The 27,719-nt window shown below is 45.2% G+C and overlaps 1 protein-coding gene across 1 annotated transcript in view; it reads right to left on the reverse strand.

Annotated features, from left to right (window-relative positions):
• Positions 1-3,212: 3,212 nt before the first annotated feature.
• The window catches only part of UTP20 (UTP20 small subunit processome component), a 966,235-nt gene continuing 941,728 nt past the window's right edge, over positions 3,213-27,719 (reverse strand). The window contains exons 61-62 of the mRNA XM_069229033.1: positions 8,199-8,344; positions 3,213-3,578 (exon numbers count right to left, since the gene is read on the reverse strand). Of these exons, the coding sequence (XP_069085134.1) occupies positions 3,423-3,578; positions 8,199-8,344 (302 nt within the window). The 3' untranslated portion in view covers positions 3,213-3,422. The remainder of the gene's footprint in view (positions 3,579-8,198; positions 8,345-27,719) is intronic.

The following is a 27,719-nucleotide window of genomic DNA, read 5'->3' on the forward strand; positions in this document are numbered from 1 at the left end:
CAGAAGAACCCGAGCAAGGAACAGCATCTTCAGCCTTTCCTTTTAAAGGTAAAAGTTCAAGAGCTTGAGGTTTGTCATACTTTTTGGAAACTAGGAAGTGGCAAGGGTAGCACCCTCGTTCAATCTCCTGCTCAAGGACCGACTCAACTACTCCTTTCTGCAGCAGTGCTGTCACCTCCTGCTGCAGGAGATGCAGGATATCTTCTAATTAACCCCTCCAAGGCCAAATCAGCGTTGTCCCCAAACAGGCAAGGCTCATTGAATGGCATGTCCATGAGGTTCCCTTGCACATCACTGAAGAAATCTGTGGATCGGAGCCAAGCTTACCTCAGGGCTGCCAATGGCCCCATTGCCCTGGCCACAGAGTTTACTGTTTCCAGGACTACCTGGATGATCTGGAACAAAGCGTCTTGGCCATTACCCACTATCAAACCAAAGTTCATGTTTGGGTGAGCAAACGTAATGCTAATAATAAGCAGTTTAAAGCCCTGTGCGGCATGCCAGCATATTAATGAGTCAAGATCAGTTTGCCTGTGGGAGATTAGTGAGTCAACTTCTTTTTGTCAGGGCTCAGAATATAGTTGGGGTTGTCAAACAGTCATTCACACGAAGAAAAATAAGGGTAGGTCACGACGTCTGATTGTAATGGCTGGGGTTGAAACACAACTCTGTCATGCAACAAATGTGGACTCCTTCCCCACCAGAACCATCAAAGAGCGCAAGACTAAATCTTTTATGGCCAGTTCTTGACAGCTCAATGCCTGTCATGCTCAATGTCTGGTATCCTGTGAAGTCACACTCCTTTCCCTTGTCAGTGTCATCCAGCAAAAAGAATATTAAACACAACAAAAACCTGCCTAAACGCAGGTCCAAGTCAAAAGGTATAGCATATGCCCCAGTACTCATTCCAGACCCTTTACCACTCTCAGTGTTGATGCAGAGTTCCAGGCACCAGGACCTGATCCGACTCAGTTTCTCAGCACTACTATGACACTTTGCAGGCTGCCTGCATTCCTATCTAGTGTGCTTTAGACTCCATAGGTCTGTTTGGCACGTCATATGGATTTTCACCAGTGGGTTCACCTTTCCCACCATACGCCATTAAGGTTTCCCCTACAGGGCCCTCTAGGGATGTATCCACAGGCTCTGGTGCCAGTGCCTGCCCCAGTGCCAATACTAGCACCACTATTGAGACGACACCGCCTTTAGGGTCTTTTGCAATGGCTCCATTATAGGACCTGCCTAAAACCAAGGCCATCCTTCTTAGTTCGAGGAGGGAAGCCCAGAGGCTAGCAGAGAAGTCCAGCCTGAGCTTCTGTAACACCAACACTAATAAAAAATTATGGAAGTGTTGTTAAGGTCAGACTCTGTCTTCATACTGAGGCAGACCCTATAGCATATTACTAGGACGACAGCAGTGATGTGGCAAACTTGCTACACCTATCATCTACGGACACTGATGAATATCTGGCTCTTCAAAATAGCAGCAGGTAGGACATGTCACCAGAGACTGAAATAGAGTGCCCTGTTGGCCCATCTCCTTCAGAGATCACATCATTTCATGCAGTGTTGAGAGAGGGAACCAAGGTTTTAGAGCTTCCACTGCGCACAGTGGTAGCATAGGCAAATCTTAACAAAGGTCCTTCAGCCAGCCTCCACAACATCAGAGCCTTTGCTGCCACTCAATGACGCCTTGAGCCTCCACAATATCAGAGCCTTTGCTGCCACTCAGTGACGCCTTGTTTAAGCCCTTCAAGGCTGCATAGGACAAGCTCTTGTCGACTCTGCCAGTGAATAGGCTGATTACTGAAAGGTACCGGCCCATACCAGGATAACTTGTTTTACTTTAATTCCACCCCTTCCCAGAGAACCTGGTGGTGTAGCCTTCATCCTGCAAAAAGCAGAATCCAGGCACGTTCTCTATGGTTCTTCCAAATAGGGAATCCTAAAAACTGGAGGCAGTCAGTAAAAGGTATTTTTGCCCAGTAGCTTGTCGCTTAGGTCTATCAATGCAACTTTTGTGTTCTCACCAGGTATACTCACACATTGTGGGAAATGACTTGTGGATGATTGGGGACTGTCAGGAACAGAACTCACCCTGATACTCAGACAAAAAGTAAAACATGCAAAAATAAGATTAGTAAATGGTCTGGGCTAGAAAAAAAGTCGGAATCACCAATCACTACTTCAGTGCTCAAATCAGAAGCAGTAGAGAAGTGGTGAAGTGCAATTCTACGTATGTGGATTGATTGGTACGACCATGCTAGTGATTATGCAAAAATTAAAAATGCCTACAGCACGCACTTCCCTCTAGAGTGCAACATGTTCAAAGGATGAAAACCTTAATGACTGCATGTTGTGTCGGGAAGGTTTCCAGAGATCAGGGGAGAAAGTAATATTTCAAGACAAAAAAACTCCTCAACATTATAGTATTTGTGAGAAATGGAGAACTAAGGTGAGTTGCAGCAGTTATACTGAGGACACCAACACTGAAGAATAAGCAGCAGTTATACTGAGGACGGCAGCACAGAAGAATAAATTGTCAATGGTCGCTGCAAGGATAATCCAACTCTCGGGAGAACAGTCCCCTCATGCATGTCCAGAAAACCTAACAACCAATCATCACTGATACTTACATTAGCTAAAAACATACCCAATATGCTGCCAATATATTACAAATCTTGAGTGGGATAAAACACCACAACTTTTCAGGCTGCTAAAAGATCTTCCAGGCATGCTTGATTATTACGCACCAACATAAAAATAGCAAACAATGTAGCTCTCCATAAAATCTTAGTAAATTATTTTAACAGCACCGTCAACTAAACCTCCAACGCAATGCTCAGTGGGCCACTGTCCATCTGCATGAAGCCACATTCGGTAATCCCTGTAAACTCTGTTAAGTGTGAACATCATGGAAGATATGTTCCCCCATTAGTTAATATATAGACCACAGAAATCGCTGAGAGCTGACAATTAACGTCATGTCTAGCACTATAAAAGCCCAAATAAACTATTAAATAAAACAAATGTCTAGGGCTGTAACAATGGACCTGCCCAAAGACATGGCTTCAAAAATAGAAGCAGTTAAAAGGTGGAAATGTGAAGCAAATTTCTAAGTTGGCTGGCCAAGGCTGATAACTCTTGTCTCGGTCTGCTATCTTTTAAAAACAATTGGAGCAAAAGTCACAAACAAACAAAACACACACCGATGGCTGTGTAAAGATGTTCTTTATGCATAATTAATTTAAAAAATACATATTGGTACTATAAACTGTACAATAATTAATACGTTCGAACTATTCTTCCACAGGTCGAAGGCTGAACACTAAAAATCCACATTTTTGAAGTCCAGTATTTACAGAAGCTTGTTGATTTATCCATCATTTCAGTGAGGAAACGCACGTTTCAACAGAAACCCTTCATTCAACCATTGCTAGATCCTTAAGTGTATTACTCCGTGATTTCTTGGCCTTGTAGCCTGGTCGCAAAAACTCAATTTTCCTCTTTTTAGCCTCCAATTTATTCTTGTGTTTCTTTAACTTCCTCTTTGCAGCAATGTCAGGATTTGCCACGGCCTGCAGGAAGAAATGCTAAGTTAATTTCCAGTGGTAACATTTTTTTCTCATAGGTGGTTTACGGGCGAATTCCTAATTTTGACTTTTTCTCTAGGAAGCACATTTGATCCAAACATTTTAAAACAGATGTGTAGTTAGTGCTGCAGTGATGCCATTCAGCATAATAAGGTGGTAGGTGATTTTGAACAGCAATGGGGTGTCATTGATTTAATTTTTCCCAAATTTTCAATACCCAGAAAGACTAAGACAAAAAAAGTCAATAGACAACAACTTGATGAACAGGAGACATAACATACCCTTCAATGAGAGGAGGTGGAAGGTGAGGGTGACTGTGGGGGACAATAGCGCATCTACCATAACTAATGTTTCTGTAGAAAAGTAACTAGCTCTTCTAATTGATACTCCCTCCCCCATCTTCCTCATCTTGAAAGGTTGCCATAGACACAACAATCATAAAAAGGGGAGGGTCTGCCAGGTACACGTTTGTTCCTTATGTAGACTAAAATAGACCGCAAAACTGTTCTTTCAAACAGAACATAGCCCCAAATCAAGAATATAATGTTTGCTGAACAAATGTGGTGGACATCCAAGTTGCAGTAAGACACATTTCTGTGCTATCTCTTATAGAGCAGGCCTGATCTTTTTAAGCCAAAGTGCTGCATAACTTATTACACAGCAAAAGATATCTAGAAATTAAATTGTCTGGTTAGTCACTGTTTTGTCCTTCTTAGCAAAGCATACACTATGAATAATTGGTCACAAGTTCAGATTTCTTTTGAGCTCCATTTATGGAAAGAAAAACTATTTTTTGTGTCAGGTTGATAAAAATAGTCTTCCCCATTACTAAAAGCTGGCAGTGGATAAAACTCAGATGGAGTGAACTGATCAACCTAGAAATTACCTTTGGAAGCGTTCAGAGTAGTATACATTGAAACACATTTTGAGTTATTTGCCCCTAATTCCAAAGCTTCGACAGCAGGTACTAACTGTGAAGTTTCCAAAGCACCTGCACATGTTCCAGCCAAAGCTTCATTAAATGGCAAGAGAGGTTTGAATTTTTCGGATAATTCTGGTGAACAAACTGGATATGATCACTATAAACGGTAAGGGTGACTACAATGACTTTGGTGCTAATCAAGCCACTGATGTAGTAGTAGTAGTTGACCTTGTTGGCATTCAGCAAATCGAAGAGAAGAACAATTGTAAGGTGGCTCTGGTGGCAGAAGATTATCAGCAATACTTATCCTCATGCTTATCAGATCAAGGTCACAAAAAAACAAGGCATCAAAGTCTGATTCGAGAATGACATATCTAGTCAAAGTCTCTAGACAAATAACCTTTTCAACTGGGTTATGCTCACCTGAAAAGGGCGCAAAAAACTTGCTTCACTTTAAAAAAAAAAATTACATCTGTGCGAGAGAAAGGAGTTACATCTAACATGGGATCCTTTAGCGCTGCTCTCAAACCCGCCAGCACTGAACCCAACAGCACTGTTATCGAATATGATGTTGTTGTCCTTCTGAATGAACCAGAGAGTGGCATAAATTTGTCACCTTGAAGGTAGCAGCTCTGCCACCATTGTCGGCACAGTATGGGCAGGCGAAAGCCAAGGACAAACCCACTACTGAAACTGCTAGAATGATAACAGTTCCTGATAGTAACTTAGGAGTTCATGGCATTGCCTGTAGGTCAAAAAGTTACTTCATTGGCTGATTAAAGCCACTGTTTGTTTGGTCTTTGTTTCTGAGGAAGGCTTAAGTATCTGCTGAGATTGGATCTTCAGAAGAATTGAAAAATAGAGAATGGATCGAGATGGCCCACTTCTCTTCTGGTTTATAATGATGCTATCCCTGTGTGATCACCAATACGTGCAGGAATAGGAACATTTTGTGTTTAGGGTCACAATGACAGCAACTATTCTCTGAAAAGGAGTACAGCCCTGAGGGGGTGAAGGCCAACCCCAGAAATGAGGAGAGATTTTGACCCCCTTCATGTTTGTGAGAAACCATAAAGAGCTTCACCTTCCCTCTCCCTGACAGCTGCCAGATTCATGAGTGTGACAAGACTACAAGGGTTTGCATCATGCTTAGTATCCAGATACCAAATAAACCTAGATGAGAAAAAGCCTTTAACTCCCACACTCAGAGCACAATTTAAAAGCTGATGATTTAGGAACAGACACGGATGGTTTAATTTTCAATACTTGAAAAAAGGAGTAAAAAGTACATCAATCTATTAATGGCCAGCACATGTTCTGAATCCAGACACGTATAGTACCCAACAAAACAAACTTGTATAGCCACAGCTGAAGTTTTTTAAGGCCCTCTGCACTTATTTGTGTGGAGATGCCTCAACAATACTTTAGGGGTGAATTGCTTTACAATTTCATGATCCATTCTGCTGCCTGGAGAGCCTCCACAAATCAAGATGAACAATCTACAGGAAGAAGTATCCACGATAAACCGAAATATGAGTGTAAAATGAGTGTCAAACTAACACCATCTATTAATCATAGATGAAAAAAGTACAGAGCCTAGGCTGTGAGGAAAGAGTGAGAGAACAATAAAACAAACCAACTAGGGAGCAAGAACAGAAAAAACAACTTATAGGTTAGGTGACTTAACAGGTGAGAGTTAAGTGTGAGTTAAGAGGATTGTTGGTAAGTGCGAGAGTTTAAGTTGGCAAGGTGTATATAATGTATACATATATGATATATATAATGATACCGAACGGCTCTGCGGACCGGACTATCCAGGCAGTAACATTTAGTGAATGTATGCAAGGATGCCCACGTCGCTGCCTGGCAGATATCCAGGGCTAGAACACCAAGTGCTAAAGCTATGGTTGCAGCAGTTGCTCTGGCAGAATGAACATGCAAATCCTCAGGGGGTTGCTTTTTCGCCAAAGCGTAGCACATTTTGATGCAGAGGACAATCCATCGCAAGATGGTCCTTTTCTGCACTGCCCTTCCTTTCTTTGGACCCACATAACTCACAAAGAGTTGATCGTCTACCAGGTAACCTCTGGTACGATTTAGGTAGAAAGCCAACACTCTTTGGATCCAAGCGGTGGAGTCTCTCCTCCTCATGAGAGGGATGTGAGGGTGCATAAAAAGTAGGCAAGGTGCTTGATTGACCTACATGAAAAGGTGTCACCACTTTGGGAAGGAAGGAAGCCCTGGTACGAAGCACCACCTCTACAGGATGGATAGCAAGAAATGGTGACTTCGTAGAAAGAGCCTGGAGCTCACTCAATCTTCGAGCAGAGGTTATGGCAATCAAGAAGGCAGTTTTAAGAGTCAAGAGTCACAGGGGACAGTTGTGGAGCTGCTCGGAAGGAGCACACCTGAGATATGAGGACCAAGTTCAAATCTTATAGGGGCATTATGAACGGGGTTGGAGGGAACATATGGATGAATTCTTTAAGAAACCTCCCAACAATGGGAGATTTGAACAGAAAAGGTTTGTCTGGCGGCCTTAGAAAGGCAGAGGTGGCAGACAACCCTTAAGGGTGCCCATAGCAGAACCCTGCTGGGCAAGAGAAAGAATGAAGAGGAGAACCTTCAAGAGAGGTGCAGAAAGGGGATCAACAAACCTGTTGATACACCATGCCACAAATCTGTTCCAACTACAGGCGTACACCGCTTTGGTGGACGGCTGCCGGGCTGCCAAGATAACGTCACTCTCTTGAAGAATTGAGTGATGGAGAAGAGTGAAAGTGTGACCACGATTTGGACGAAGAACACTGTCAAGTCCAACTGTGGCCATCTCAGGAGTGGTCCATAACAGCATGTTTCACACTCCTTAAGAAGCATCATGCCTGGAGCACAGGCACAATAGACACTATTCATGTGAGTCTGTGATGGACATTTGTTTGTTGGTGGTCCAACAGTAGTGGTGGGGAGACATCACTGCATTAGAGATTCATAACAAAACTCTTTAAAAAAACTATCAGAAGAAACCTCTAACAAGAGCTCCGAATCCCCATCAAACAGCACAGAAAAAAAGTAAGTGATGCCAGGGTGTTAAGGTTGGCATTATATGCCCACAACCCCGATTTCAGCATCATGATGAAGCTGGCACTACCTACAATAAATATGGAAACACTACACTGTGTTTTGTTAGCAGAAGTCTGCTTCATTGCTTGTTAGAGAAGTGTTAAAAAGTGGTGGTAAAGGTACATAGTGGTGTTAGCAGTGCTGTGTTACGTAGTAGAAGCACAGTGGAGGATGGCAGTACATACATGGGATATGATATTACAGTGGTGGGGTTGAGATCATTCTAATATAAAAACCACAATTAATAAACCCCCCTGAAGCCCCTGTGCCTGACACTAACAGGACTGTGATGGATGAACTTATGGTGCAATAATCTACTCAATAAGTCAGAAAAAAACGAGTCATGGATCACTGAAATGCCTTCTACACTTCCATTTAACAAGCTGAATGTTCCAGTTCACTACAGTGGAGAAGAAAAAGAACGATTGGTGCTATAAGTAGTTAATACGTCAATTGGTGGGGAGATGGGTATGTGAAGGTGAAAACAAGGAGTAATAGAGCTCAGGATATGCAGAGTTAGGTAATATCCCTCCACAAACAGAACTTTATCAGATCATGCTTACCTGCAGGGCCTTTTCTTTTTTTCTAGTAACTCTTTTCTGATTAGCCTGTTTCTGAACTGCAGCAAAAGCGATAGAGAAAGTCTCCAGCCCAACTAATCTCTTTAGCAGCTCAATAACCTCCTGAGAAAGGTTCTTTAAGGTTGAATCTAACAAATTGAAAACAGAATACATGCATTACTTCACAAAAATGTAACAAATAAGTAAATAGTCATAATGCTAAAGAGAGAAATTTAAGCAAAACAATTCAAAATAATATTTATTTCACTAGGGGATCACAAAATCACCACCATTATTATACAGCTGGTAAAAAAGCTATAAGGATCACCAAGATTGTCTTAATCCTAATTGTCTGAAAATGCCTAATTTCTTAGAAGTGGGATTGCGGAAAAAAATCTGTATCCGAGCCTCAGCCATGTTTTTTTTTAAATGTATTCAATACAATACCTATTTTGGCAGTGTTCAGCTCAGCCTCTAATACCTTTATTTTCAAAATGGCAAAGTCCATTCTAACTTATGCATTCACATGGTCCAACAGGCAATCCCATCACAACTTTTTGCTGCCCCACTGGATTCTGATTCCAGAGACTTCAGAAATCCTCTACTAAGCAAAACTAAAAAAAAGAGAAATCCTGTGAGGCTTCAAAAAGTTATATGTCAGATCAGTACTCACTAATTATCTGTAATCGGCAAATAACTTAACTGTTGGGAAAATTGTTTCTATTGTCTCTTTCACCACCATCCTTCATATTTTCCATGCATAGGTTCTTCACATACTAATTATTTTCCATTTCCTTTAATCTTAGAACTATTATTTTAACATCATTAACAATATAAATCGAAGGATAGAAAGAGAGTCACTGCATCTCCATTCTACCCTAGAGGAATAGTGAAAACTGAAGTGATTCGCAAGGGTATGGAATTAATTCCATATTGATGGCCTTCAGAGCTCTGTTACTGGAAACCCTCAAAGGTGAACAGCCACGGTCGTGGAAAACCTAATTCTACAACAAAGGGGAACTGAGAATTCACTGCAGTGTGCACCTTCATTTTGAAAACACCACAACAGCCAACACTGAGTTAACAACCTGTCCATCTTGGTAACGGCAAAGGGTCCTTTTGGACTCAAGGTGATGCAACCATTCATTTGCCTTATACAACGGACGTTAAAAATTATTTTAACGTTTATAAATATTTTTAATCCAGCACAACCTTGAGTTGAAAGTATGGTTTAATTCGGGCAACACTATTCTAATATAAAACTTTGCTTGTCAAGTAAGCCACAAAAGCATTTTTTCTAATTCCATCACAAAATGTATCGTCTACAAAAAAAACTGTTTTGAAGAAAGACAGTTCAATTCCCATCCACGCATGGGCTTGTATATTGTTGCCACCAGCAGACTGAGGTTACTGGAGGCTGAAGTGTAATTTTTTATAGCTGTTTTATTCTTCAGTTATTGTGAAAAAAACAACTATGAATTAATGTTAAAAAAAAATTAACCATCACATTGAGTTGACGATTGAAGCTTGACAACTTTTTTCTGTGTTTTTGCTGAGCTTCAGCTTTCAAATTATAAACCAAGTATGGGGTAAAATCAACAAACAAGACAAAAGCATTAAATCTAGTGGTAGAGTCCGGCCCAGCCTACTGCAGCAAGGACAAACCACACAGATATAATACTTCAGAACATCGCAAAAATCTTCCACCTGCTGATTCACAAACAGATTCTGACTGCCTAAAGCAGGCAGTTAATACACCGCTTGTGACAACTGACAAGGAGGCCTGGCCCAGCTATATGTCAATCTATAACCTTTATCATAAATGCACAATCCTCAAAAAGAAAGTTGGAAGACAATTAGAAACAGAGTCAGCACACAGTATCACTGTGCATCAAGTTTCAGACCCATGATCGGATTAGAAATCAAACTAACAAATGTCACTATTTACTTCATTGTCATTCTAAATTGAAATTATTCAGCCCTGATTTTTAGAGATTTATCATTCCTCTCTAATCAACGTCATAGGAAAATAAAACCTTCTAGTGAATCCTTAGAAGGTAGAATAGGTCCAACACACCACAGTGGTCAGCCCCATCACTGATGCTTTCGAAGTGAAACATGACCACAAACCAAGGTTAATGAAAAACAACTACAGGTAGATAGAGTCTGTCCCAGAAAGAGCATTACCGAAGGTAAGTAACATTCTTTCGATAGAGACTTCTAACCACAGATTCCTCACCTTGGAATAGATATCGAAGCAGTACCTCCCAAGTCCTGTGGGACCGAGCTGGCAACATGCCCATCTAGATGGACCTGGCTATCCAGACAGTGGTGCTTCATGAAAGTATGAAAAGATGCTCACTTAGTTACGGGGCAAATGTACAGGACAGGCACTAAATATGCCAATGCAGTGAGTGATAGCAGCCTTGGCTCGGGTGAAATGAGCCTGCAAACCTTCTGAAGGCTGCTTCTAAGCCGGTGCTTAGCCGACCTTAATGCAGAACACAATGCCATGGGGGTGGTCTTTTTCTGCATTGCCTTGCCTTTCTGTGCTACTGTGAAACCAATAAACTGCAGATCGTCCACTAGGTGCTCTCTGGTATGATTAATGTAAAAGCTGAGAGCTCTTTTAGGATCCAGGTAATGTAATCTTTCCTCCTCCTTAGAGGGATGATGTAGCAAAAAATATCGGGAGGGTGATAGTTTGCCCAGAGGAAAAAAGGTGTAACTACCTTTGGCAAAAAGCAGGCATGTGTCCGGAGAAGAAATCTGTTAGTTATTTGAAACTCTAGTTCTCCAAAATTATCTTTTAAATATTCACATGCTTGAATCATTCAGAGTCGTCAGGCTGGGAATCCCTAGTACATTAAAAAAGCAGCATACAGTGCAAACATACAGTAAACAACTGAATAAAGGTAATAGGTCTGAAACAATAATGCACATTTTGTAGTACATCCACTTCATTTGAAAGCACCCAAACATCAGCAAATGAGGTGGAATCTTGAGCTCTCTTCCTCCTGATAGGACCACCATAGCTCAGATTTTAAAGCACAAGTGTGGAAATAATAACATATGGGCCTCTGACCGAGGAGGAGGGAGAGTCATATGTGAATATATTAAATATATAAATGATAATATTGTCGACTTTGTCACTCTGTATTGCATATTATATTAATATATGTTTCAACAATGGTTGGTCTTTGTATCTCTTTACAGACTGCCAATAAAGATATTTAAAAAAAAAAAGTTATGGTCTTTGATATTGTCCTATGTCAGCCCCCACATTTTGGTAGAGATGCATAATTTTTTGGAACAGTGTCTTAATGTGTTTTAAGCAAAAACAAAACTAAGTGTTTCTTTTCATGTTTAAAGTAAAAAGAATGTAACTATTTTCTCCAGTAAAAAAAAGATAAATAAAAGATATCAATGTTGGAGAACTGGAGTTACAGGTTACTCATTTCTTCTACAACATTGTATTTTTATATATTCACATGCTTGAATCAGAAATTGCAAGCAGTATACATTATAAACATAATAAAAGTACAGAAACAGGTTTCTCAGGATTGCCTGACCCACTGTTGCATCAGCCTCTGCGCCCGCGTGTAGGCACTTTGTAATCGTGTGCTGGCTATTCCAGATAGCTGCAAGGCATGTGTTAATGCCATGCTCCTGGTAGTATGTGCCCTCAGTCTTCTGTGGAGTGGGCTCTTGGCCCTGGCATGACAGAAGGAAATAAAGGCTGAAAGACAGCAAGATAAGCTATCCCCTGCTCAGATGGCTGTCAAAAAGACACAACCAACTGGTCTGACGTATGTCTGTTCTTCGTTTTGTCCATGCAGAAGCTGAGGCATCTATGCAAATCCAGTAAATGTAACAACCTTTCTGTTGCTATTGATGGATTTGGGAGGAAAAAACGAAGAATGACAGGTTAATTCAAAAGAAAGCCAGTAGTAACCTTAGGCGTAAACTTAGGATTGGTTCTTTATATTACTTTGTCCTTTGCAAACTAAAGGAAAGGTTTCTTGATGGTGAATGCATTAATCTCTCCCACGCTTCTTGCAGATGACAAAAATAGAAGAAGCACTTTTTTCTATGAACCAAATATCAAACGTGCCTTATGTATTGGTTCGAAAGGAGGCAGTATCAACTGACTGAGGACAGTATTAAGCTCCAATGGATGACGAAGTGGTGGAAATGCTCTACAGAGCCTTTTCAACTGTTTTATGACTCTTTAGGGGCAATACAGAAGATGAGGATTCCTAAATCTGGAAATTGCAGCCAAAGTGGACCCTGACTGAAAAATATTTAAGCCAAGAGTTTGCTAGTCTCAACAAATACGGAAGGATTTGATGAGGTTTTATTCGTCATAGATGATGATCATTATCCCTGCACCTTAAACAGACACACTTTCACTTGGCATTGTAGGTGTTTGTGGTCACTGGAGCTCGGGCTGTGCCAAAATATTTCTACATTCTTGTGGAAGATCCAAAAGACCAAACTCTAGGTGGTCAGGTACCATGCTGTCAAATTCAGTGATTTGAGATTGTATCAGAGAATAGCTCCATGATGTCTGGAAATAATCCTAGTATGTACTTTCAGAGGGATGGCTGGACATATTGATAACTGCAGTAGCTCGCTGTACCAATATTGGCGCTGCCACGGTAGAGCTATGAGGCTCAGAGTACAGTGATCTCTCTTCACCTTCTTCAACACCCTAGGAGTTACTGGAAAAGGAGGAAAAATGTCAGTAAAGATATTGAACCAAGTGATCGAAAGGGAATTGCTAATCGTTCCTGGATGCCAAAACCTGCTGCTGAAAAACTTGCATTTGCTGTTGTCCAGAGTGGTGAACAGATCAATTGTGGGGTGACACCACTGACTGAATTTGTTCATCCACCTGGTCATGGGCTAGTTCCCACTCATGACAATTCGAAAGCTGATGACCGAGTGCATCTGTCTGGCTGTTTTGGCAGCCTGGTAGATGTTCCACGGCTATGCTGATTTGTGAGAAATGGCCCAATTCCACTAGAGGGATCGGGCCGTATTCATCCTTGTTTGACAATGTAAAACATAGACTTTGTGTGGTCCGCTGTAGAACCCCTTCTCTCTTTCTCTGATGGTGTTTGAATAGCGATTTCTTTTCTCCTTCAGTCATTGTGACAATTGACTGTCAAATATAAAAATCTCCCTGGCCCAGATATAAAAATCTCCATGGCCCAGTAATTAATTCAATATTAGAGGCATTCTTTTTGTGGGGACAGGTAAGGTTTCCAGTTTGGTGTCCAAGAGCCTTTGCTGTCATGACACCAAGCATTTTTGGAATCCTGGTTTTTACCTTTGTGCCCACCCATGGATTGGGAAGAGTCTCTGGCCCACCCTCCTGAGAAGATTTTTGGGGGCCTTTAGAAGATTCTTTGTTTTTATCCTTTGCCTGGTCACGATCTTTCCCTTGTGAGGGCTTTTTGGCTTATTTCTGATAAACCCCCCCCCCCCCACCCCCATAGTGTTAGTTTTGACCAAGTGGTCTGCCTTTTTCCCCCAACTCTTGAGGTGAAAGTGGACCTAGGGCTACCAGCTAATGAATTAACTTCTCTTGAACACAATTACTTAACAGATGCACTTTCACAATTAAATTATAAATTCCTTTGTTAGAAATGGGGTCCCTAGTCAGGGTAAATCACACACAATCTAAATTATCCTGTGCCCACCCTCTGGTAGCTTGGTATTAAGCACTCAGGCTTATTTTAGAAAACAATGTGTAAAGTATTTGTGTAATAAACCATGTAATAACTCAGTGAAAACACCACAAAAATACACCACACAGGTTTAGAAAAATATGAGATTTAAATTAAGGTCAAAATGATAAAGATTCAATAAGCACAGGTTGAAATATCACTTTTGCAATGTTAAGAAAAGTCTTAAATCTTAAAAATCAACAGTTATCTTTTGTGTGCACAAAGTACCTGGTTTGCGTCAAAATTACATGCACAGAGACCGCAGAGGAGATGCGTGGAAAAAAAAGTTGTGCGTCAGATTTTTCGATGCGGCACAGACGATGCGCTGTTTCTTTCCACGCTGCAGGAGGCTTTGTATCGATTTCCGGCATGCAGTCTTGGGTCCTCAGTGCGATGCAGGGTTCTGTGGGCCCCCAGGGACGACGCATGGAAATCCTGGGCATGCAGAACGAAGTCACAGGCGTTGCATCGATCCAGTAGATGGTGTGTCGAATTTTCTGTCACACGGCACGCTCTGCGTCGATACTTCACTTCATTCTTTTCTCGTCGCAAGGCAGGCTGTGCATCGATTTTCAGCGCATAAGGAGTTTCCTTGAAGAGATGGAAGTCTTTTTGGCCCTGAGACTTCAGAAAATAGGAGGCAAGTGCAATTCAAGTCCTTGGAGAGCACTTATCAGCAAAGTCAGAGGGCAGCAAGGCAGCAGGACAACAGCAGGGCAGCAGTCCTTCTCAGCAAAGCAGTCTAGATGAGTCCTTTAGGGCAGCCAGGCAGTTCCTCTTGACAGGCTGCAGGTTAGGGTCCAGAAGTGTGTGAATTGGTGGGGTCTGAGACCCAGTTCATATACCCAAAATGCCTCTGAAGTGGGGGAGCCTTCAGAGAGTGGTTTTGAAGTGGACAAGGTCCCCTTTCAGTACAGGTCTGTCTGCCTGGGTCCCAGTACGGGGTGTGGCAGTCCATTGTGTGAGGGCAGCCACTATCCTTTGAAATGTAAGTGTTAGGCCCCTCCACCCTTCCAGCCCAGGAAGCCCCATTAAGCATGCATATGAGTGCAGGTGTGACTGAGTATCCTGTGTTTGTGGTTGTCTGGGTGAAATGCACAAGAAAGCTGTCAACCGGCCCAGCCCAGACGTTGACTGGAGACAGGCTTTAAGGCACAGATGGATTTTAAGTGCGGAGAAATGCTCACTTTCTAAAAGTGGCAATGCTAAAATAGTAATATAAAAACTAACCTCACCAATAAGCAGGATTTCCTATTACCAATCTGGCCATACTAAACATGACCTGTTTACCCCTTTCTGATCAGAATCTACCACTCAAACAGTATATGAGGACAGCCCTACTGCTAGGCCATGAAAGGAGCAGGCCTCACAGTAGTGGAAAACAAATTTGGGAGTTTTCCATGGCCAGGACATATAAAACACACAGGTATATGTCCTGCCGTTTATCTACATAGCACTCTGCCCTATGAGTTACCTAGGGTCTACCGTAGGGGTGACTTAAATGTACATAAAGGGGAGTTTAAGGCATAGCGAGTACTTTTAAATGCCAAGTGGAAGGGACAGTGAAACTGCACACACAGGCCTTGCAACGACAGGCCTAAGACATGGTATGGGGCTACTTATGTGGGTGGCACAATCAGTGCTGCAAGCACACTAGCACTTAATTTACAGGCACTGGGCATATATATAGTGCACTTTACTAGGGACTAACAAGGAAATTAAATATGCCAATCGAGTATGAGCCAATGTTACCATGTTTAAGGGAGAGAGTGTAAGGAAATGCCTCCTTGGCATGGTTACCCCCTGACTTTTTGCCTTTGCTGATGCTATGTTTTGAATTGAAAGTGTGCTGAGGCCTGCTAACCAGGCCCCAGCACCAGTGTTCTTTCCCTAACCTGTACTTTTGATTCCAAAATTGGCACACCCTGGCATCCAGGTAAGTCCCTTGTAACTGGTAGCCCTGGTACCAAGGGCCCTGATGCCGGGGAAGGTCTCTAAGGGCTGCAGCATATCTTATGCCACCCTGGGGACCCCTCACTCAGCACAGACACACTGCTTGTCAGCTTGTGTGTGCTGGTGAGAACAAAAACGAGTAAGTCGACATGGCACTCCCCTCAGGGTGCCATGCCAACCTCACACTGCCTATGCAGTATAGATAAGTCACCCCTCTAGTAGGCCTTGCAGCCCTAAGGCAGGGTGCACTATACCATAGGTGAGGGCATCAGTACATGAGTACTGTGCCCCTACAGTGTCTAAGCCAAACCTTAGACATTGTAAGTGCAGGGTAGCCATAAGAGTATATGGTCTGGGAGTCTGTCAAACACGGACTCCACAGCACCATAATGGCTACACTGAAAACTGGGAAGTTTGGTATCAAACTTCTCAGCACAATAAATGCACACTGATGCCAGTGTACATTTTATTGTGAAATACACCCCAGAGGGCACCTTAGAGGTGCCCCCTGAAACCTTAACCGACTATCTGTGTAGGCTGACTGGTTCCAGCAGCCTGCCACAACCGAGACATGTTGCTGGCCCCATGGGGAGAGTGCCTTTGTCACTCTGAGGCCAGTAACAAAGCCTGCACTGGGTGGAGATGCTAACACCTCCCCCAGGCAGGAGCTGTCACACCTGGCGGTGAGCCTCAAAGGCTCACCCCTTTGTGCCAGCACCGCAGGACACTCCAGCTAGTGGAGTTGCCCGCCCCCTCCGGCCACGGCCCCCACTTTTGGCGGCAAGGCCGGAGGAAATAATGAGAAAAACAAGGAGGAGTCACTGGCCAGTCAGGACAGCCCCTAAGGTGTCCTGAGCTGAAGTAACTCTAACTTTTAGAAATCCTCCATCTTGCAGATGGAGGATTCCCCAATAGGATTAGGGATGTGACCCCCTCCCCTTGGGAGGAGGCACAAAGAGGGTGTACCCACCCTCAGGGCTAGTAGCCATTGGCTACTAACCCCCCAGACCTAAACACGCCCTTAAATTTAGTATTTAAGGGCTCCCCTGAACCTAAGAATTTAGATTCCTGAAACCTACAAGAAGAAGAAGACTGCTGAGCTGAAAAACCCCTGCAGAGGAAGAACAGAAGACACCAACTGCTTTGGCCCCAGTCCTACCGGCCTGTCTCCTGGCCTTCCAAAGAACCCTGCTCCAGCAACGCTTTCCAAGGGACCAGCGACCTCTGAATCCTCTGAGGACTGCCCTGCTTCAAGAAAGACAAGAAACTCCTGAGGATAGCGGCACTGCTCCAAAAGAACTGCAACTTTGTTTCAAGGAGCAGACTTAAAGACCCCTGCAACTCCCCGCAAGAAACGTGAGACTTGCAACACTGCACCCGGCGACCCCGACTCGACTGGTGGAGAACCAACACCGCAGGGAGGACCCTCCGGCGACTCCGAGACCGTGAGTAACCAAAGTTGTCCCCCCTGAGCCCCCACAGCGACGCCTGCAGAGGGAATCCCGAGGCTCCCCCTGACCGCGACTGCCTGAACTCCATTTCCCGACGGCTGGAAAAGACCCTGCACCCGCTGCCCCCAGCACCTAAAGGAACGGAACTCCTGTGCAGGAGTGACCCCCAGGAGGCCCTCTCCCTTGCCTAGGTGGTGGCTACCCCGAGGAGCCCCCCCCCCCTTGCCTGCCTGCGACGCTGAAGAGATCCCTTGATCTCTCATTGAAAACCATTGAAAACCCGACGCGTGTTTGCACACTGCACCCGGCCGCCCCCGCGCTGCTGAGGGTGTACTTTCTGTGTGGACTTGTGTCCCCCCCGGTGCCCTACAAAACCCCCCTGGTCTGCCCTCCGAAGACGCGGGTACTTACCTGCTGGCAGACCGGAACCGGGGCACCCCCTTCTCTTCATTGAAGCCTATGCGTTTTGGGCACCTCTTTGACCTCTGCACCAGACCGGCCCTGTGCTGCTGGTGTGGTAACTTTGGGGTTGCTCTGAACCCCCAACGGTGGGCTACCTTGGACCCAAACCTGAGACTTGTAAGTGATTTACTTACCTGACAAAACTAACAAAAACTTACCTCCCCCAGGAACTGTGAAAATTGCACTGTGTCCACTTTTAAAACAGCTTATTGTGTTTTATGTAAAAAGTATACATGCTAATGTAATGATTTAAAGTTCCCGAAGTACTTACCTGCAATACCTTTCAAATGAGATATTACATGTAGAATTTGAACCTGTGGTTCTTAAAATAAACTAAGAAAAGATATTTTTCTATAACAAAACATATTGGCCTGGATTTGTCTCTGAGTGTGTGTTCCTCATTTATTGCCTGTGTGTATGTACAACAAATGCTTAACACTACTCCTTTGATAAGCATACTGCTCGACCACACTACCACAAAATAGAGCATTAGTATTATCTCTTTTTGCAACTATCATACCTCTAAGGGGAACCCCTGGACTCTGTGCATACTATTCCTTACTTTGAAATAGTGCATACAGAGCCAACTTCCTACATTGGTGGATCAGCGGTGGGGTACAAGACTTTGCATTTGCTGGACTACTCAGCCAATACCTGATCACACGACAAATTCCAAAAATTGTCATTAGAAATTGTTTTTGCAATTTGAAATTTTTCTAAATTCTTAAAAGTCCTGCTAGGGCCTTGTGTTAGTCCCTGTTAGCATTTCCTTTTAGAGTTTAAAAGTTTGGTAAAAGTTTGAATTAGAACCTAGAACTAGTTTTAGATTCTTAAAAAGTATTCCAACTTTTAGAAGCATAATGTCTAGTACAGAGATGAATGTGGTGGAACTCGACACCACACCTTACCTCCATCTTAAGATGAGGGAGCTAAGGTCACTCTGTACACTAAATAAAATAGTAATGGGCCCCAGACCTTCCAAACTACAGCTCCAGGAGCTTTTGGCAGAGTTTGAAAGAGCCAACCCCTCTGAGGATGGCAACACAGAGGATGATGATAGTGACTTGGAGGGTGATTTCCCCCTACCAGTCCTATCTAGGGAAGACAGGGCCTCTCAAGCCCTGACTCCACAAATCATAGTCAGAGATGCTGGTTCCCTCACAGGAGGGACCAACCTCTCTGAAATCACTGAGGATAACTCCAGTGAAGAGGACATCCAGTTAGCCAGGATGGCCAAAAGATTGGCTTTGGAAAGACCGATCCTAGCCATAGAAAGGGAAAGAAAAAAGATGGGCCTAGGACCCATCAATGGTGGCAGCAACATAAATAGGGTCAGAGATTCTCCTGACATGTTGAAAATCCCTAAAGGGATTGTAACTAAATATGAAGATGGTGATGACATCACCAAATGGTTCACAGCTTTTGAGAGGGCTTGTGTAACCAGAAAAGTGAACAAATCTCACTGGGGTGCTCTCCTTTGGGAAATGTTCACAGGAAAGTGTAGGGATAGACTCCTCACACTCTCTGGAAAAGATGCAGAATCTTATGACCTCATGAAAGGTACCCTGATTGAGGGCTTTGGATTCTCCACTGAGGAGTATAGGATTAGATTCAGGGGGGCTCAAAAATCCTCGAGCCAGACCTGGGTTGACTTTGTAGACTACTCAGTAAAAACACTAGATGGTTGGATTCAAGGCAGTGGTGTAAGTAATTATGATGGGCTGTACAATTTATTTGTGAAAGAACACCTATTAAGTAATTGTTTCAATGATAAACTGCATCAGCATCTGGTAGACCTAGGACCAATTTCTCCCCAAGAATTGGGAAAGAAGGCGGACCATTGGGTCAAGACTAGGGTGTCCAAAACTTCCACAGGGGGTGACCCAAAGAAAGGGGTCACAAAACCTCCCCAGGGGAAAGGTGGTGAGACAGCCAAAAACAAAAATAGTAAAGAGTCTTCTACAGGCCCCCAAAAACCTGCACAGGAGGGTGGGCCCAGAGCCTCTTCACAAAACAATTCTGGGTACAAGGGTAAAAACTTTGATCCCAAAAAGGCCTGGTGTCGTAGCTGTAGTCAGTCTGGACACCAAACTGGAGACAAGGCCTGTCCCAAGAAAGATACCACTTCTAACTCCACTCCAGCTAAAACTGGAATGGCCAGTCTCCAAGTGGGATCAACAGTGTGCCCAGAGCAAATCAGGTGTCACACTGAAGCTACATTAGTCTCTGAGGGTGGGGTGGATTTAGCCACACTGGCTGCCTGGCCCCCTCACATGCAAAAATACAGGCAACAGCTCTTAATTAATGGGACAAGTGTAGAGGGCCTGAGGGATACAGGTGCCAGTGTCACTATGGTGACAGAGAAACTGGTTTCCCCTGGCCAATACCTGGCTGGACAAACTTATCCAGTCACCAACGCTGACAATCAGACTAAAGTACATCCCATGGCTATGGTAACTTTAGAGTGGGGAGGGGTCAATGGCCTGAAACAGGTGGTGGTCTCCTCAAATATCCCAGTAGACTGTTTGCTTGGAAATGACCTGGAGTCCTCAGCATGGGCTGAGGTAGAACTGAAAACCCATGCAGCCATGCTGGGTATCCCTGAACTGGTGTGTGTCAAGACAAGGGCACAGTGCAAGGCACAGGGTGAAAAAGTACAGCTGGAGTCTGGAAGAAAGGCCCAGCCTACCAAGAGAAAAGGAAAGTCAGCTGGGAAACCAGCTGCAACACAACAAGAAAAAGAGAGCCTCTCTTCTCAGGAAGAAGTTCTGCCCTCTGAGGGAACTGAGCCTATGGAGCTGGAACCTTATCAGGTTGAGCTCTTGGGCCCAGGGGGACCCTCAAGGGAAGAGTTGTGTAAGGGACAAGAAACCTGTCCCTCTCTTGAAGGCCTTAGGCAGCAAGCTGCTGAAGAGTCCAAAGGCAAGAAAAATGGAACACATAGGGTCTATTGGGAAGATGGACTCCTGTACACTGAGGCAAGAGATCCCAAACCTGGTGCCACTAGGAGAGTGGTAGTGCCTCAGGGGTTCAGAGAGTTTATTCTGACCTTAGCCCATGATATTCCCCTTGCTGGGCATTTGGGACAAACCAAGACGTGGGAGAGGTTAGTCAACCACTTCTACTGGCCCAACATGTCCCAGAAGGTTAAGGAGTTTTGCACCTCCTGTCCCACCTGTCAAGCCAGTGGTAAGACAGGTGGACTTTCAAAGGCCCCCCTCATTCCACTTCCAGTGGTGGGGGTCCCCTTTGAAAGAGTGGGTGTGGACATAGTGGGTCCACTTGAACCTCCCACAGCCTCAGGAAATATGTACATCCTAGTAGTAGTTGATCATGCTACTAGGTATCCTGAAGCTATTCCCCTTAGGTCGACTACTGCCCCTGCAGTAGCCAAGGTCCTCATTGGTATCTTTACCAGAGTGGGCTTCCCTAAGGAGGTGGTGTCTGACAGAGGTACCAACTTCATGTCAGCATACCTAAAACACATGTGGAATGAATGTGGAGTGACTTATAAATTCACTACACCATATCATCCACAAACTAATGGCCTTGTTGAGAGATTCAACAAGACATTAAAGGGCATGATCATGGGGCTCCCAGAAAAACTCAAAAGGAGATGGGATGTCCTCTTGCCATGTCTGCTTTTCGCTTACAGAGAGGTGCCTCAGAAGGGAGTAGGGTTCTCACCCTTTAAACTTCTGTTTGGCCACCCTGTAAGTGGACCACTAGCTCTTGTGAAAGAAGGCTGGGAGAGACCTCTCCATGAGCCTAAGCAAGACATAGTGGACTATGTACTTGGCCTTCGCTCAAGGATGGCAGAGTACATGGAAAAGGCAAACAAAAACCTTGAGGCCAGCCAACAGCTCCAGAAGTGTTGGTATGACCAAAAGGCTGCACTGGTTGAATTTCAACCAGGGCAGAAAGTCTGGGTTTTGGAGCCTGTGGCTCCCAGGGCACTTCAGGACAAATGGAGTGGCCCTTACCCAGTGCTAGAGAGGAAGAGTCAGGTCACCTATCTGGTAGACCTGGGCACAAGCAGGAGCCCCAAGAGGGTGATCCATGTGAACCGCCTTAAGCTCTTCCATGACAGGGCTGATGTAAATCTGTTAATGGTAACAGATGAGGATCAGGAAGCTGAGAGTGAGCCTCTCCCTGATCTTCTGTCATCAGACCCTAAAGATGGCTCAGTAGATGGAGTGATCTATTCAGACACCCTCTCTGGCCAACAGCAAGCTGACTGTAGGAATGTCCTGCAACAATTTGCTGAGCTCTTTTCCCTAACCCCTGGTCAGACACACCTGTGTACCCATGATGTGGACACAGGAGACAGCATGCCTGTCAAAAACAAAATATTCCGACAGTCTGATCAAGTTAAGGAAAGCATCAAGGTGGAAGTCCACAAGATGCTGGAATTGGGAGTAATTGAGTACTCTGACAGCCCCTGGGCTAGCCCAGTGGTCTTAGTCCCCAAACCTCACATCCAAGAAGGAAAGAGAGAGATGAGGTTTTGTGTGGACTACAGAGGACTTAACTCTGTCACCAAGACAGATGCCCATCCCATTCCTAGAGCTGATGAGCTGATTGATAAATTAGGGGCTGCCAAATTCTTAAGTACCTTTGACTTAACAGCAGGGTACTGGCAAATCAAAATGGCCCCTGGAGCAAAAGAAAAGACAGCATTCTCCACACCTGATGGGCATTATCAGTTCACTGTTATGCCCTTTGGTTTAAAGAATGCCCCTGCCACCTTCCAAAGGTTGGTGAATCAAGTCCTTGCTGGCTTGGAGTCCTTCAGTGCAGCTTATCTCGACGATATTGCTGTCTTTAGCTCCAACTGGCAGGATCACCTGGTCCCCCTGAAGAAGGTTTTGAAGGCTCTGCAATCTGCAGGCCTCTCCATCAAGGCATCCAAATGCCAGATAGGGCAGGGAACTGTGGTTTACTTGGGACACCTTGTGAGTGGAGGCCAAGTTCAGCCACTCCAGCCTAAGATCCAGACTATTCTGGACTGGGCAGCTCCAAAAACCCAGACTCAAGTCAGGGCATTCCTTGGCTTGACTGGGTACTATAGGAGGTTTGTGAAGGGATATGGATCCATTGTGACAGCCCTCACAGAACTCACCTCCAAGAAAATGCCCAAGAAAGTAAACTGGACTGTAGAATGCCAACAGGCCTTTGACACCCTGAAACAAGCTATGTGCACAGCACCAGTTCTAAAAGCTCCAGATTACTCCAAGCAGTTCATTGTGCAGACAGATGCCTCTGAACATGGGATAGGGGCAGTTTTGCCCAAACAAATGATGATGGCCTTGACCAGCCTGTTGCTTTCATTAGCAGGAGGTTACTCCCCAGGGAGCAGCGTTGGAGTGCCATTGAGAGGGAGGCCTTTGCTGTGGTTTGGTCCCTGAAGAAGCTGAGACCATACCTCTTTGGTACTCACTTCCTAGTTCAGACTGACCACGGACCTCTCAGATGGCTGATGCAAATGAAAGGTGAAAATCCAAAACTGTTGAGGTGGTCCATCTCCCTACAGGGAATGGACTTTATAGTGGAACACAGACCTGGGACTGCCCATGCCAATGCAGATGGCCTTTCCAGGTTCTTCCACTTAGAAAATGAAGACTCTCTTGGGAAAGGTTAGTCTCATCCTCTTTCGTTTGGGGGGGGGGGGGGGGGGGGGGTTGTGTAAGGAAATGCCTCCTTGGCATGGTTACCCCCTGACTTTTTGCCTTTGCTGATGCTATGTTTTGAATTGAAAGTGTGCTGAGGCCTGCTAACCAGGCCCCAGCACCAGTGTTCTTTCCCTAATCTGTACTTTTGATTCCACAATTGGCACACCCTGGCATCCAGGTAAGTCCCTTGTAACTGGTACCCCTGGTACCAAGGGCCCTGATGCCGGGGAAGGTCTCTAAGGGCTGCAGCATATCTTATGCCACCCTGGGGACCCCTGACTCAGCACAGACACACTGCTTGTCAGCTTGTGTGTGCTGGTGAGAACAAAAACGAGTAAGTCGACATGGCACTCCCCTCAGGGTGCCATGCCAACCTCACACTGCCTATGCAGTATAGATAAGTCACCCCTCTAGTAGGCCTTGCAGCCCTAAGGCAGGGTGCACTATACCATAGGTGAGGGCACCAGTGCATGAGTACTGTGCCCCTACAGTGTCTAAGCCAAACCTTAGACATTGTAAGTGCAGGGTAGCCATAAGAGTATATGGTCTGGGAGTCTGTCAAACACGGACTCCACAGCACCATAATGGCTACACTGAAAACTGGGAAGTTTGGTATCAAACTTCTCAGCACAATAAATGCACACTGATGCCAGTGTACATTTTATTGTGAAATACACCCCAGAGGGCACCTTAGAGGTGCCCCCTGAAACCTTAACCGACTATCTGTGTAGGCTGACTGGTTCCAGCAGCCTGCCACAACCGAGACATGTTGCTGGCCCCATGGGGAGAGTGCCTTTGTCACTCTGAGGCCAGTAACAAAGCCTGCACTGGGTGGAGATGCTAACACCTCCCCCAGGCAGGAGCTGTCACACCTGGCGGTGAGCCTCAAAGGCTCACCCCTTTGTGCCAGCACCGCAGGACACTCCAGCTAGTGGAGTTGCCCGCCCCCTCCGGCCACGGCCCCCACTTTTGGCGGCAAGGCCGGAGGAAATAATGAGAAAAACAAGGAGGAGTCACTGGCCAGTCAGGACAGCCCCTAAGGTGTCCTGAGCTGAAGTAACTCTAACTTTTAGAAATCCTCCATCTTGCAGATGGAGGATTCCCCAATAGGATTAGGGATGTGACCCCCTCCCCTTGGGAGGAGGCACAAAGAGGGTGTACCCACCCTCAGGGCTAGTAGCCATTGGCTACTAACCCCCCAGACCTAAACACGCCCTTAAATTTAGTATTTAAGGGCTCCCCTGAACCTAAGAATTTAGATTCCTGAAACCTACAAGAAGAAGAAGACTGCTGAGCTGAAAACCCCCTGCAGAGGAAGAACAGAAGACACCAACTGCTTTGGCCCCAGTCCTACCGGCCTGTCTCCTGCCTTCCAAAGAACCCTGCTCCAGCGACGCTCCAGAGGAGTTAAGGTGAGTTGTGGGAAAGGTCCAAGGCAACACCAGCTGGACAACACCAGCGGCACAACACCAGCGGCACAGGTGCGGCCGGGTGCAGAGCACAAAATAACGTTGGGTACCCAATGCCTTTCAATGGAGATCAGTCACTGCAGAAAGAGGCTGCAAGCTCTGGCCAGGCCAATCGGGCTGAACCAACAGCAGAGATCAGGTCTCACGATGCTCAGACACAGGTAGGAGGCTCCTCTTCTCCACAGCTCAGGGGCGATGGGTGCAGGGGTGCCCGGTTTTCTTTACCAGAGCAGTCACGGTAGAGGAGGTGCTGCGTGCAGAGCCTGCAGGCATTGGCGTGGAGTCCAGAAGGGGTGAAACCATGAGGGACTTGTGCTCTAAAGGGCTGGGGACCCTTGTCGGGGGTCGGAGATGGTGGGTGCAGTGGTGACTTCAAGTGTCGGGTTTTGGCCGTTCTAGAGGCTTCAGAGTCCCTTCGTTTGAAGTTTGCTAGAGAACAGGCCTGCTGTTCAGGGGAGGTCTTGAGTCTTTATTGAAGGCAGGCAGTCCCCCCGGGTGTCTGGAGTCATAGCTGAAGGACGAGTCGAATTTGATGCAGATTTCGACAATGGATGCAGACAGGCCAGTGTGGTTGGTACCAGGTCAGCTGTTTTTTTCTCCTCTTCTGCTTTCACAGCACTTCTGTGTCCTTGGTCCTCTTCGGTCATCAGGATCTGTTTCTCTGGTGCCAGGGGGTCCCCTAAATACAGAAATTAGAGGCATTAGGGTGTGAAGGGTAGTAGCCAATGGGCTACTGACCATTGGGGGTCACTATGCCCCCTATATGACCACTTCCTGTGGAAAGTGGGCATAACTCTGTCCCAGTATCCTATGTATGCCATCTCGAAGACGGCTATCTCTGAAAATTAATATTCACCTCGGCTTAGCCCACTTTAGGGGTGGCACTAGACTAGAGGTGGCACGCCTACGTTGACTAGCTATTTTTTCTGCCTGCCCAGGTGCCCTTTGGGCTCTGGACAAGGGGGGTGCTTCCTCTCCTGTGAGGGGAGCCAGATTCACATTTCAAAGGAGGGCAGCTCTTTGAGGCTTGCTGCCACAGGAAGGCTAATCAGCAGGTCATTCTATGGGAGGGGGTGTTACACCCTCTTCCTGGACTGACATTTGTTCTGGGCCTCCTGAGAGCAGAAGGCTCTCACCCTAGGGGGCCAGAACCATGTCTCAGGTGGCAGAAACCAGTCAGCAACCACACCAGAGGATGGTAGGGGTTCAGGGGGCACCTCCAAGGTGTCCCCTGGGTGGATGTTTTGGTAAATCCAACATTGGCATCAGTGGGGTTCACAAATACGAGATGTTTGATACCAAATATCCCTATCTTCATTGAAGCCATCATGTAGCTGGGGAACTCGTACTGACCAGTGTCCAGCACATGCATTTAAAATGGAATCCCTGGCCACTTACTATGTCTGAAAATTGACAAAGACATAGCAGGGGAATATCTGCTCTTGCACATATGACCTCATATGTAATATAATGCCCCTGCCTTAGGGCTGTAAGGCCTGGGTAGGGGTGACTTACATGTATTGCATGCAGTGTTAGGGGACATGGAACGAAGGCTGTGTGCCATGTCGTTGTATTTTCACTTTTGTCTGCACCAAGACAGGCAGCCTGCAATGGCAGCCTGTCATGTGCTTTTTGAGGGGTCCCTTAGGGTGGTACAATTCGTGTTTCAGCCCCTGTGGACCCTCTTTAGCACCTCAGGCCCTAGGTACCAGGGGTACAATATAATAGGGACTTACAGAAGGTGCGAAAGAATTTGGCAATTGTGGAAACAAATGAACAGTTTAGGGAAGGAGATTTGGTACTGGAGACTGGTTAGCAGGAACCAAGTGTACTTACAGCCCAAATCACATTAGATACCAGGCAAAAAGTGGGCAGTAACCATGGCAAAAAGAGGCACTTTCCTATACCGGGACAAACAGTGGACCAGCAACGGAGTAAGATTGATGCAAAAGCTGCAACTTCTTCATACAGCTTCGCCTTCCAGTCTAGATTTGCCTTCAGTCGCATGAAGGGGCACTTACCAGATGACTTTCAATAGTGTCCTGATCCCAAGTTTCAAAGGCACCTCTTGCGCAGGACATCTTGCAGTCACGGCATGGCTTGAATCATATAATTTTTGGTGGGGATATCGTTCCCTAGCACACTGAGGAAATGTTTTGGAGTCACTGGAAAACCAACAAAGTTGGAAGCAGAGCTCCGGATCCAGAGTGGAAAGCATCAAAAAGGAAACAAATGACATCAGCGTGTAGAGGGTAGTATTTATGTGTGGCGCTAGTCAGTTACGTCTGGGGCAGTATAGGTCAGCACTGAACTACACAGCACCACTTAGTGGCTCAGAGGAGCACTGCTATGAAAGAAATCTCAGGATTCAGTCTGGTACCTGGAGGTTATTCTAAGGTTAAGAGTCTGCAGTTAGATGTATCCATCAGAAAACAGAGTACAGTTTTTCATCACAGGATATTTGAGTATGGACCTGTGAATGTAACAGAAGAGAGGCGCGTCTTGGGTTATTTCCATCACTTTCAAAAGAAAAGGTCTGACTTGAAGAACAGGCTCCTTCTTATATGCCTCAACTAAGCAAAAAATGATTTCTAAATATTTTCGAAGGGTTGTTTGTATTTTGGAACCAGCCACCTACACCTTGATGGGGACTGACAAAAGTGGAACATGTGTCGTTGGTGTAGACATAGTATGGCAGAAGTGTTAACTGGTACAGGCATTGAAAAAACAGAAACCACTGGGAAGCCCTTAACTTTTTTTAGCTGGTGCTGAAGCAGAACCC

This window comes from Pleurodeles waltl, chromosome 4_1 (assembly GCF_031143425.1).
Source record: "Pleurodeles waltl isolate 20211129_DDA chromosome 4_1, aPleWal1.hap1.20221129, whole genome shotgun sequence".
NCBI lineage: Eukaryota > Metazoa > Chordata > Amphibia > Caudata > Salamandridae > Pleurodeles > Pleurodeles waltl.